The sequence below is a fragment of the Dipodomys merriami genome, unplaced genomic scaffold (genome assembly GCF_024711535.1).
Source record: "Dipodomys merriami isolate MVZ:Mamm:240054 unplaced genomic scaffold, mDipMer1.0.p SCAF_24, whole genome shotgun sequence".
Lineage (NCBI taxonomy): Eukaryota > Metazoa > Chordata > Mammalia > Rodentia > Heteromyidae > Dipodomys > Dipodomys merriami.
Genome location: NW_027203826.1, coordinates 22,859,234 through 22,873,292, shown reverse-complemented (window position 1 = coordinate 22,873,292; position 14,059 = coordinate 22,859,234). Strand labels below are relative to the sequence as shown.

General features: G+C 33.7%; 1 protein-coding gene across 2 annotated transcripts in view; it reads right to left on the bottom strand.

Moving 5' to 3' along the window:
* Cop1 (COP1 E3 ubiquitin ligase) overlaps window positions 1-14,059 on the bottom strand; it is a 99,217-nt gene that overhangs the window by 64,020 nt on the left and 21,138 nt on the right. Inside the window, exons 4-5 of one of the 2 annotated variants that reach the window (XM_070034412.1) lie at window positions 9,074-9,150; window positions 8,164-8,283 (exon numbers count right to left, since the gene is read on the bottom strand). In XM_070034412.1, the coding sequence (XP_069890513.1) occupies window positions 8,164-8,283; window positions 9,074-9,150 (197 nt within the window). The remainder of the gene's footprint in view (window positions 1-8,163; window positions 8,284-9,073; window positions 9,151-14,059) is intronic. The other variant, XM_070034413.1, reaches the window with a different exon arrangement.

The window sequence follows — 14,059 nt, the reverse complement described above, 5'->3', positions numbered from 1 at the left end:
ATAGTAATAAGTTTCCCTTAAATGATTGAAATGGGGGAAAAAGTCAAGCGGAGTAGTCCAAAAACTAACATATAGAACAAATACATACAAATATACAAATATATAACTAATAAAAATTTCATTTACTGTGCAACAGAACTGAAGCATCTATTAAAACGGATACCATATCAGCTTTTAGAAATTCTTATTTTCTTGCTCTAGAATAGATCTCAGAATTGTATACTTAACAAGGGCCCTGATGACAGAGAATAAGCCCACCAAAATTTGAAAAATACCACTAAAAAAAACCCCATAGCTCCTTCATACTCATTCCATAGGTTCTCTATTCCTTTGGGCAGTGGGAATGAATCTTTGCATTTTAAATGGCAAAAGGGAAAACATGACAATTTTACCTCAAGGAAAATATAAACTGAGAGTATTAATTTAATTATATTCCAGTTAAAAACCACAATACACCTGGTATTTGATACACTGAATAAATTTGTAAAAGAAAGCAATCTGAAGACTGAGGTTTCTCCTGTCATAACAAATTGTTTTGCCGAGGGCCTTCGACTCATATTTGACAAGGGAGTTAAACTGTCACAGAGAACAAACTCACAAGAGCCTTATATCCCAATAATAATAATAAAGCATCCTAGATACTATACATCACTGGGACTTCTCTATAATGATTACTTCAAACTACAGAATATATAGCAAAGCCCTCATCTTTATACAAAACAGAATATAGCCTGCAAAGACTGCCAATAAAGTAATATTGTTCAATTTACAATAGTATCTGAACGATCTTCAAAATAAAAAGTGTGAATACTTTAACTAGAACATGCAAATAGGATGAAAATACAACTGTGCAACGTGGGCACAGTGGCTGCTTCCTGTAATACAGGCTACTTGGAAAGTGAAGATCATGAGATCATAATTTGGGTCAAGCCAGGGAAGAGAAGCAAATCAAGAGACTGTATCACAATGAACAGCTGAGATGGTAGTACATGCCTATTACCTCAAAATTTCAACAAAGGGAAAACAAGAGGATCACAGGCTAGACCAGCCCAAGAATAAAGGAAGACCCAAACTAAAAAAATAATCCCCCCCCCCACCACAAAAGGTTGAAAACTTTACCAAACACATGGTAGAGCATTTGCCTAGTAAATAGAGGCTCTGAGTTCAAACCCCAGTATGGAAGGGGGAAAAAGGAAAAACAGAATGCAGCTTCAGAAAGAAAAGACTCTCAAAATGTTATGATCAAAAGGAACCGGAACTTAGATCAGGAGCTCATCACACAAAATCTTCTGTTGCAGTTTAATCACAGAGCCATGATGGGTCTGATTGTGATGGTTCTATAATTTTTTGCCTTCACAAAAGAATGAAAACTATATTCAATGGAAATAATATGTCAATTTTTTTTCCTACTATCCTAAGGCATAGGGCCCAGTCAGCCATTTCATCAGGAGGTTAAGTAACAAACTTTCTCTGTGTGTGTGTGTGTGTGTGTGCGTGCGTGCGTGCGTGCGTGTGTATACATATATATATATTTCTAAGTATCGGGAAGATTAAGTGTTAAAAACCACATTTTGGCTTAAATATTTTCAACTTAAGACAAAATAAATCATAATCACATCATTAAATTGAGAAACTACCTACCTACAAGAAAGTAGATAAATATCAAATTTACAAAACTATAATTTCATATGCAAATATGAAGAAAATTATATAAAAGACATAGAAAGTACAAAGATGATTGCAAATGGGAAGTGGTTTGCCAGTAGCATTAAAAAGAAATTGAACAGGAAATTAACTTCTGATCTTTTTCTTTTTGAATCTAGAGCCTCAGATTTGCTAGGCAAAGTTCTTACTCCCTTTGAGCCATAACTTAGGCCTTTTTGCTACCTATAGTCATCTAAAAGACAATGTGTTGTGTTTTTGTCTGTATAGCCTTAGACTATAATACCTATGCCTACAAAGTAGCTTAGATTAATAAGTGTGCACCATCAAACTAAGCTGAAATAACTTCATAAGGTCATTAAACCAATGACTAAAACGAGAATTCCAAAAATTCCTTAAATATTGCCTAGAATTGTTAAAACTTCCAAAAAAAATGGACATTTAGCCCAACTCTCTCACTTAAGAAATTTCTTAAGAAAAAGAAGTGTAAAGGAAAAAAACATATTAATCCATTAACAATTTTTATTAACATGTTAACATTTTAACATTTAACATTAGCATTTAACATTTTAACATTTACATTTTACTAACATATTAACACATTAACAATTTTTGTCTCCACTTTCAGTATCCCTTATATTTGTCTTGAGAGAGTATGTCTGCCATCTGAAATTAAACTAGCCTCAAAGTTTTATAAAAAAAAATGTTTTAAAAAATATTTTCTCGGGCTGGGAAGGTGGCTCAGTGGTAGAGCGCTTGCCTTGCATGCATGAAGCCCTGGGTTCGATTCCTCAGCACCACATAAGCAAAAAGAAAAAAGCCGGAAGTGGCGCTGTGGCTCAAGTGGTGGAGCGCTAGCCTTGAGCTGAAGAGCTGAGGGACAGCGCCCAGGCCCAGCGTTCAGGCCCCATGACCGGACCCAAAAAAAAAATTTTTTTTCTCAACCTTCTCTACAATAAATATTTTTACTCCCTAAACTACAAAAAGTATTACTATTACAGAAAGCTAGCCAAGGATCTGGTCAAAGAAATACAATTAAATATGTAAAACATATATTTAATTATTGTACCAATTCCATGCTTTAGTATATTTCTGATATGATGAATGCTAGCTTATCCAGGTATAAAAAAGTGGACTCAGCAAAGTAGGTAAACAGATTATACAGCTGATCTTTTCATATTTCATTATACATGAACGATCTGGTCCTTATCTATTTAATTAGCATGAATTCATGTGCCCCAAGTGCAGTTAACTTCACACTGACTTGCTTAACAAGACACCAAGTACTTGGAGGAAGAATTGTTTCTACTTACACTAGACTTTCTTAAATAGAATATTAGTCATGTTATTGTTGCAAAGTAGAATGACTACAGATGACAATGTATCTACTGTATATTTCAACAAAAATGGAAGTGTTTTCACTGCATAGAAACCTTAAATGTTTAAGAAACATGGCATAAATAGTCCAGTGTATACATATAACAAAATATCACGTGGTACCCCATAAAAATACATAAGTTTTATGTTAATTTTTAAAATAAAAATTTTAAAAACTAATAATTACAAATCAAAAATTACAAAACAAATAAAAATTATACTTTTAACACCTCTACCAAGAACTGGTAGAACAAAAGAAAAGGGATTTGAATGTTAATCAAATACACATATTTAAAAAGTACTACAGTATTTTCAAACTAAGTAAAATACTCAGCAAAACAAACTATATGCTGAACTAAAATGAAAATTAAAATTTCCAAAAACTGAAAACATAAACTGAAATTCTGCTCTTGGCTAAAATGATGTAAAAGGGACTAGATTCAAGTTGTTACCTTAAGCAACAAAATATCAACTCAACCATATGAAATGAGTTTTTAAAGGATCAAAACATCCTAATAGGCATAATGAAAAAACTTTGAAATACAAAAGCATCATTTAGCATACTCTGAAAGGCTGCATTAGTAGTCAGGCAAAATTAGTATAAACAAACAACAACAAAAAAAACATTGTTTTTTTCAAGCAAGTTTAAAGACAATTCAAACTATTTCCAGGTAATTTAAATGCATGTCTGAGCAAAACTCAGAAGTGTGAAAATACAAAAACATGCAATAATGAACAACATGAAACAATATAATTTCTAGCCTTCAATAAAAAAACAATGTGCATGCAATGAGGCAGGAAAATACATCTCATAAAGAGAAAAAGTTGATCTATAAACACAGATAAAGCAATGACGCAGAAGCGAGTCATCCTGGTACATTCTTAACACTCCTAGTACTTGGGAGGATAAGGCAGGAAGATGACAAATTCAAGGCCAGCTTGGCCCACATAGCAAGACCCTGTTTCAAAATCGAAAATGAAAACATTATAGAAACAACTCAGATAAGAGAATAAAAACATTTACAAAAAAAGTATGCGTGTTCTTGAAGTTGGGTAAGAAACATAAAGCATAAGAAATATGGAAGTTAGAAAAGAGGAGTAAACTTGAAAATAGTTGTAGAAACTATCAAAAATAAACCACAGAAAAATCTACCAAGCTACACATATTAGAACTGTTTAACAGTAAACTACAGAACAACTCCAAACTCCTAATAGTTCGTAGCTAGTTTCCAAAGTGTAGAAAAGGAGACAAATTTTAATACATAATGGCAGAAAAAATTCTAAATCTAATACCAACTCTAAACTCACAGATCCAAAAATTCAAAGAATCTCAATAACAAGAAACATGAAGTAGGAAACCCTAAATTAGGGCTTTTAATAATAAAATTAAACAGGTAAGACACTTCATTTATAGGACAAAAGAATGACAGGAGATCTAACATTTGAAACAGTGGAAGCCAAAAGACTGTGAAGTAAATTTCTTTTTATGACAATCTAGAATTCTATATTCACATAGAAGTACTAAGGAACACAAAGGTGAAATACTTTGTCAATGACACAAAAGAATTAATTCAGCAGCAGCAGAAATGCTCTAAAGAAGAAATATATTAAATGTCCTTTAGGAAGACGAAAATAATAAAAGATAGAAACCTGATCCACACAAAGGACGAAGTGGATTCCAAGTAAGCTAAGGCACCAAGATAAAGTAGAAACTCATTTTCTTTATTCTTCTCATTCTTACTCTCTCTCACCACTTCATAAATCAATAGGTAAAAGAATTGAGGAAAATAGAAATAGAACACAAATAACTAATTCACCAAACATAAAACCAAGTTAAGAAACTTTCAACTTCAGTACTAATCACAGAAATGTGAAAAAGGCACATAAAAAGAGATGTACTTGTTAGCATCAAACAAGAAAAAATTAGAAAGATCCAAACCAAAGAAGAAATGTTGACCATCTCTATCAAGAAAAATAATGTTCTTCAATAGCTGATATTTAACAAGATTAAAACATGTACATGCATACCTGATTACTAGCAATTACCTTAAAAAATCCTAGTGTATGCATATACATAATGGCACAAAAATTCTAAATCTAATACCAACTATAAACTAACAGATCCAGAAGTTCAAATAATCTCAATAACAAGAAACATGAAAGTGGGAAACCCTAAATTAAGGCATTTAGTGCATTTCTTCTTTAGAGCATTTCTGCTGCTGCTGAATTAATTCTTTTGTGTCATTGACAAAGTATTTCACCTTTGTATTGCATAGTACTTCCATGTGAATATACAATTCTAGATTGTCTTATAAAAAGAAATTTACTTCACAGTCTTTTGGCTTGTACTGTTTCAAATGTTAGATATCTTGTCATGCAGTATCGTTCCATTTAATTTTATACACATATATGTGTATATCTATGAATAAAGATAGACACATAACCATATATATACAAGAACAATGAAATATGTGTAACAATGTTAAATTCAGTACTGATACAGCTAAAATCTAAATGCTGACCAATAGTAATAAAAATATTCCCATAATGGATCACCCTGGATAAGTTAAATTAAAACTAAATATCGTTATGAGCTTCCAAAAGAAAACAGAAGTTATGTATATGTCAAAATAAAATCTACAGTATGAAAACCTGTTTGCACTTATAATTCACAGAAGCAATATACAGTTGTAGCTAAAAAGTCCATGACAGGAGATTGGTTCCCAAGTTGGCTCCTTCTTGAGAAAAATAATAGTAAAAATCTACAATCTAAAACTAAGATAACTGTGTTTCTTCAATTCTAAGCCACAATGAAGGAAAGACAATGGAATGTCAAAAAGTGAAGTGATTACACTGAGTACGTAAGAATTTAGTTTCAGAAAAGTACTTGTCTACCATATCTTTAAAGATGCAGTTGTACATTAGTACAGAGACCTTCTAGTTTACCACTGGGTGGGAGATAGAAGAGGGAGAAACAGCTAAACCAAACAGGAAAGGATCATGGATTTCATCTACTTTTTCAACAGTCTCTCAACAAATTCTGTCTTCAGCCTGTGCTACGTGAAATACTGGATGTCACCAATCCTGGAATTTCTGGTCTACCTAGCTTTCCCCTGTTGGCTTAATGTACAGGACACTCCCCACCCTTCAGAATCGTGAATTTATTGCCTTTTGTGTTCATATGCTTACAAAATATTCCTATTATCTTGACTGCCATTTCCTTTATTTTTCTTTGTTTTGTCCTGTGGGGAATGTGGAGGACCAAACTCAGGGCCTTGCACTTGCCAGGCAAGGACCTTTCCACTATGCTAAATCCTTAATCCCAGCCTTTTTCTTTATTTTCCCTTTGTTGTAATATTTATAGTTCAAAAGTCAAGGTAATAGTATATGGTTAATTTATCACAAAGAAATCTTTTCAAAAGATTTTTGTTCTGTTTATCTACACACATACACACACACAGCACATTCTTCTCCATAGCCTTTAACACAACACCTGAAATAATAGATACTAAAAAAAATAAAATAAAATAAAAACTATAATTAGAAGTATACAGTGTTTACCTAGCATGCATGAGGCCCTGGGTTCCAATTCCTCTTGAAAATTAAAAGAAAAGTGTATGCTTAGTTAAAAGAAAGTGTAGGAGAAATTTCCAACTTACATCAACCTCAGGAATTCCTTTCTCTAGGAAAAGATTCTCATTCTATTTAGAGAGACCCTAGGTCAGGACTAAGCTAATCAGAATCTACAGATTTTTTTTTAACTTAAGTTGGAAAAAGAAATTTTTCTTTTATCAAAAATCACAAATATAAGCCAGACGCTGATAGCTCACGCCTGTAATCCTAGCTACTCAGGAAGCTGAGATCTGAGTAACAAAGTTCAAAGCCAGCCCAGCCAGGAAAGTCTGTGAGACTCTTATCTCCAGTAAACCACTCAGAAAACCAGAAGTGGTGCTGTGGCTCAAGTGGTAGAGTGCCAGCCTTGAGCTGAAGAGCTGAGGGACAGCATTCAGGCCCAAAGTTCAAGCCCTGTAACTGACCCCTCCCCCCCCCCAATTCACAAATATAAACAAAGTGTCACATAATAAAAATATATCAGAAAACAAAGCACAACTGGCATAAAAGGCTCCCAACAACATTCAAATTTCTAATCTCATTTGCTTACAGTATTTCAGAAAAGCCACACATCTAATCTTCTCAAAATTTGGTTGTTCAGTTCATCCCTTCTGTTTTTGTGAGCCATTTTTTAACCTAAAAAGTCAGTAACTAGTCAGGATGTATATTTGCTTAAAGTGTGTGTTGCTTTTAAAATATTCAATTGCAGGGCTGGGAAGGTGGCTTAGTGGTAGAGCGCTTGCCTTGCATGCCTGAGGCCCTGGGTTCGATTCCTCAACACCATATAAGCAAAAAGAAAAAAGCCAGAAGTGGCACTGTGGTTCAAGTGGTAGAGCACTAGCCTTGAGCTGAAGAGCTGAGGGACAGTGCCCAGGCCCAGAGTTCAGGCCCCACGACTGGTCCAAAAATAAATAAATAAATAAATAAAAATAAAATAAAATATTCAATTACAGATTAATACATACTTTTTAAATACTTTTTTACATTTATAAAATTATAAAATTATAAAATTTTGCACCTACTTATAATCACGTTTTTATATGCTCTTAGTTAAGCCATAGAATTGCTGCTGCTTTGAAGAAACACCTGCCAAGATTTTTGCCTAATGGAGATAACCAAAAAAAAAATCTATTTCACCTCCAAATCTCAAATGGAAAGGGGATGAAACAACAGACAAATCATTAGAAGAAAATATCAGTAATTGTTTTATATGTTGATGGAATTTTATTTTCTCTTTAGCACTTACGTTAATAACAAATGACCATTGGAAATGTTATATATGGAATTTGCTTTCTCCCTTTTTTCCCTTGAGATGGGGATCTATGTAGCACACGCTGATCTCCAGCTTGTGAGCCTCCAGCCTGAAAATGAGGACTCTTGTCCTCATGAGTTTTTCATATCTTTTTTAGCCAAATGAAAAAAGATGAATTACTGACACTATGATTTTAAGCATTTAACTACAATAAATAACTCTATTTAAAACTTTTTTTTTAAAGTTAAGCTACCACTTACTGCTTCCAGTTGTTTCTTCTTTTGCACAAGTAACTCCAACATAAGGTTGACATTAGCCAAATCAAGGTTATCTTGGTCAGTTCCTAACAAATCTTGAAATATCTGCCACCTGTGACCATTCTGAAAATGAAAAGAAATATAGGAACTGTTTTAAAAGAATGTTTTATAGACTCTTAAACAAATATTTAACAACTACTTCCAATATGCATTACTTATAGTAAAAATACACTGTGTGTTCCACCCTGTTCCTCCATAATCAGTAGCTCTTCACCACCTTCTAGTTATAGTTTAAACATTATATCTTCCTCAAATGAATTTAGCAGTTATAAAAGGGACATTAAAGGCAAATATTAAGTCAGAATTTTGAAAAGTATAATTTCTCTGCAGAATAAGTAACTATTTCACTATTTCACCATTAACTTGAGTGTCTTATTGTAAGATAAGCACTAAAGATTTTTGCTTTGTTCTTGTTCTATTATGGAAAATACTATGAATTATCTGTATTAACCATCTTATCTTTTTTTTGGTAACAATTTTTTTTCCAAATGTCTACAACCCACATTTTAAACTTTCTCTTCAAAAAGCTGTAATTAAGGCTCAATTGTCTTGATAAGTTGAAGACAATCCTGTTAAGCTATATGAATAGTTTATTCTAAATACCTGCCCATTTTGTTCAGCCTGGCCATTATAATCTTTCAAATGTCATTATTAAAAACTATCTCAACATGATAATATCCAACTTTTAAAAAAGTAAGTACTCTATTAAACTATAACAGAAAATGCAGTTAATTCATTTATCTGGATAGAACTTCAAACAAATATCCGCTAAGAAAAACAACAGTAAGTTTTAACATCAGCTCAATATTAAACAAAAAAATTATTTAAAATAGTAATAAGAGTTGAAACATACGGTGCTACTCACTGAGTGGTCCAATTTGAACCTCTTTTCCTCAAATCTTTGCTTTTGTTTGAGAATGAGCTCATTCACTACAAACAAACATAAAGAATATAAAATTCACTTATCTGTTAAACAGATCTTGTAATTCTGTTTAAGATTCTATTTTAACTTTATAATATATAAAAATAAGATTGTAAGCACAATGTGTTAGCTTTTGCTTTATTTCAAATTATAACACTTTTCTTCTACCTATTACTACTTCAAATTCTAATACCACATACAAATTCTTTAGAGGATTCTTCACTATGTGACACAGTTTCATGTTATCAAGCATAAGTAACTTGAGTGTCTTATTGTAAGATAAACACTAAAGACTTTTGGTTTGTTCTTGTTCTATAATGGAAAACACTATGAATTATCTGTATAAACCATCTCATCTTTTTTAGGTAATGTAATTTTTTTCCAAATATCTACAACCCCACAAAATGATTCTTGACTAACTTAGGCCAATTTATTCATTCATAGTCTAATAGTGATTGATGAGTTTTTTGGGTTTTTTTGGTGCTGGTCCTCAGGCTTGAACTCAGGGACTGAATGCTGCACCTGAGCTTTTATGCTCAAGGCTAGTGCTCTAACCACTTGAACCACAGCCACTTCTGGTTTTTTTTTTCCTTTTCTTTTTTGTAGTTTTCTGGAGATAAGAGTCTCATGAGCATTACTGCCCAGGCTAGCTTCCAACTGCAATCCTGATCTCGGCCTCTTGAGTTGCTAAGATTATAGGTTTGAGCCACCTGTACCAGACAGAGTTTTGTTATATAGATTAGGCTGGCCTCAAATTTGTGACCCTCTTACCTAGACTTCAAGTTCCAGGATTAATCAGCATATTCTACTATGACCAGCTCTATGTCTCAGTTTTACCAATGAGAGGTGTTGCTTTTTAAAACAAGGGTCAAATTCTTTCCCTACCTTCATAAGGGCATCTCAACCTACTTAGAACCATTTTTTCATCTTGTGGGTAACTAGCCAAAGGACCAAAGCATAGGCTGGAAATGGAAGAACAGAAAGATAGAAAGAACTTAGCAGTATCGCTGAACCAGTGGATTAATACATTGTAGAAATTGTTTTATTATAAACCAATACATTTTTATACTGCATAAATGATTTTTGTTTCTGGTTGTTTTTATAGCCAATGTATACAAACTGGCATTGGAATAAAAAAAAATACCGAAAAGAAAACAGTACTCAACAACATTAGGCACTTTAAAGACATTACTTTAAGGATAACGTGTTCATTTAGAGAGGAAAGAACATTAGGATAGAGAATTTCAAGACCTTACTCAGGGTAGATAAGAAAAAGACTGAATTAGGAAAAAGGCCATCCATCTATTATTGTCCACCATGCAATTGCAAATATTTTGAAAAAAAAAAACAAGCAAATATTCAGGTCATACCAGGGAGCCAAGATCTCAAGCACCTCAAACTAGCAAAACAGATAAATATAATGCAGCAGTTATTACACAGTGTGAAAATCAGCACTATACCTGAAACAGATTTACACAGTATAAAGGCCAGGTATCATTGAAATAAAGGGTTACAAATACACACAGCCTGTGGATCAATCAAAATGTTAACAAGTAGGCTTCACATAAATGTGACTTAAAAACTGGGCCAAATAGGACCAGAGAGACTAAGAGGAGGAGTAAAAAAGAATTCACAAAAGGGTATATAAGTGTGTGTGTGTGTGTGTGTGTGTGTGTGTGTGTGTGTGTGTGTCTGTCTGTCTGTCTGTTCTGTATTAAAAGCCACAAAGCAATTAGAAATGAGGTGATTTAGAATAAAATATAGCTGGGCACTGGTAGCTCATGCCTGTAATCCTAGCTACTCAGGAGGCTGAGATTTGAGGATTATGATTGGAAACTAGCTTGGGCAGAAAAGTCCCTGAGACTCTTATCTCCAATAAACTACTCAGAAAACCTGGAAGTGGCACTGTGGCAAGTGGTATAGGGCTTGCCTTGAACAAAAGCAGCTCAGGGACTCAGGGACAGCAATCAAGACCAGCAAAATAAATAAACAAATTAATTAATTAATTAGATACAGGGTCCTAGTGACTTTGTAAATGAATAATTGGGGCTAAGAATGCAGGCATATCAGAGCCAAAAAGAAATATAGAGTCCACAGAAGATAATACAATGAGAATAAACAAACATATGAAGATAAGAATTGTGACTAAAACAAGTGCAATATTGGTTTTTGCCAAATATACTGTGAACTGAGCATATTAAGGCTACATGTCAAACTACAAAAGTTATAGAAAGTAAAGGCAAAAAAAGAAAAATGTATTAACTGACATTTCATATATAAATTAAACTGCACATTTCTCAAAAGTTTTTATCACTGGATCAGATTTTTCATGTATCTAAAAACAATATTTTTTTCTTTAAAAACTATATCCTCCTATAAAATGTAGTAGGAATTCCTGAGGAATGAACATTAACTTTATTTTTAGTATACTTTGCTCAATTTCTTCATTAAAGAATCATTGTTTACTTCAGTACATAAAAATACTAACAAAGAAGTCTTTTTAAAAATCCAAGTTAAAGGCCCACGGCCGACAAAAAAAAAAAAATCCAAGTTATACCTAATGAATTCAACATTCAAATGAAAATATGCAAATGCTATCAAAATTCCACATTTAAGAGAAAACCCTTCAAACTGTGCTATAATTCAGAATGTACTTTGGCTATTTTATGTTTAAATAATGGTTTGCTGCTAGGAGAAGGCATCAGCTATAGATTCCTTAGTATACTATAAACTGAAGCATTTAAAGATTCCATCATTGCCCTGCTCACCAATCCATACACGAGGATACAGTAAGCATCAATTAAACCTTAATTTTATAATTCCAAACATGTCACACAATTTTCACATTTTCATCAAGGTAAATATTTACTTGAAACCATAATGATTTCTTAGAAGTGAGATCCAAACCTGAAGGATAGTTTATACTTTGGTTACAGTTCTGTGAAGTCTTACAACCTTTTCATCAACATTTCTTAGTACCAAGAATACATTTTACTGATAAAGGTTCTACTCCACCAATTCTTTTTAGAGGCAAGACAATAATAGTAAAAGTATATACACAAACCACCATTACTAAATACCACATACCAACTTTATTACTTAGTTACTGTATAACTTTATGTAAGTCATACACACAACATTGTCTGGGCCTCAGGTCTGCTTGCTCATCTAAGGACAATAATAGCAGTATCTTGAAGGATTGCCACAGGATTAAATAATCCATGTTCATAAAGCTCTTAAGACAATGACTGACATTAGTGAGGGCTTCATATTCTATTTACTTTTTTAAAAAACACACTTGCTTGGCTTGGGGAAGGTAGTGTGTATTGTGTGTGTGGTTGTGTGCGTGTGTGTGTGTGGAGAGGGTATTTGTAGTGTGTGTGTGTGTGTGTGTGTGTGTGTGTGTGTGTGTGTGTGTGTGTGTGTGTGTGTGTGTGTGTGTGTGTGTGTGTGTGTGTTTGGTTTTTTAGGGATTTATTTTTTCTTGGAAACAAGTTTTCTCTATGTAGCCTAGACGCTAGGATTGGAGGCATATGCCACCACACCTAAGCCTAAACAGATTTAAAACTTTGAATACCTTGCCTTTTATTAATGCCTAGGAGGTTCATTCAATTCTGCAAAAATTTTAATTATGAATTTTACATATAGAGAAGAACAGTGAGATAGACAAAAGAGAAACAGAAAGATACACACACACCCATAGGTAGGAGATGGTAGAGTTGGAGGAGCTATAGACTAAGCTTTGACTGTAGGTGAGACTACCAACGAAATTAGGAGATGAAGAAGACTGAGGCATCTGAGAACATTATAAGAATCGGAATTGTAAGCACACACATTTCTTTATTCATTAGGCCCTCCACAGACATTAAGGTACCTTCTACCTCTTAGCTCTTGTGAATGCTGCTGCTATGATAATGCACATAAAAATACCTTTTCTGGACCCTATTTTCAACTACACAGGATATATAATTCAAAAGTATAATTGTTGGATCACATAAAATTGTGGTTCTTAAATTTTTCAGGAACTGTATTCCTTATTTTTTTATTATCACTAAAATAATATTACTTATTGTATTCTCACTAACTACATAATTTCTCCACAGTGATACAAACACTTGCTTTTTGTTTTCTTTTCACAGAAGTCATCGGACATCACAGACATGTAATCTGTATATTTTGAATTATTTTTTGGTGTTTTTTTTTTTTGGGGGGGGGAGGATCCGGTCGTGAGGCCTGAACTCTGGGCCTGGGTGCTGTCCCTCAGCTCTTCAACTCAAGGCTTAGCGCTTTTCCAACTTGAGCCACAGCGCCACTTTCCGGCTTTTTTCTTTATGCTTATGTGGTGCTGAGGAATCGAACCCAGGGCCTCACGCATGCAAGGCAAGCGCTCTACCACTGAGCCACCTTCCCAGCCCCATTTTTGGTATTTTTTTTAAACTTTTGATGGTTTATTATAAAGGTTGCCTTAATGGATACAATGATGAACCAGAAGCAGACAGACATACATAAAGTTATGGGGGAAAGGGCATGAAATTTTCATACCATTTCTAGCCATGCCTCCCTTCTAGCACCTCTACAGATTAATCAACAAGTAGCTTTCTATGCTGCCTTTTGGGAGTTCTACAGATGATTCACTGAATTGCCACATTTGATAGAACACTGGCCACTGGTGTACAACTCAGCCTCTCTTCCCTTCCTAAGCACAGAGAGTAGACTGAAAGTTTGAATGCTATACTTATGTGCTTGATTCCTCTGACAACCAGCTATAGTGAGCATTTTTTGATTGGAGAATACACTTTCTACTTGTAACTATTCATCGTCATAAATCATTTATCTGCAGTGTTGGCATATTAGTTTAGCCTATTTCTGCTGTGGAGTAATTAGTCCTTAGATTCTCATTCCCACTGAAGTTTAGCA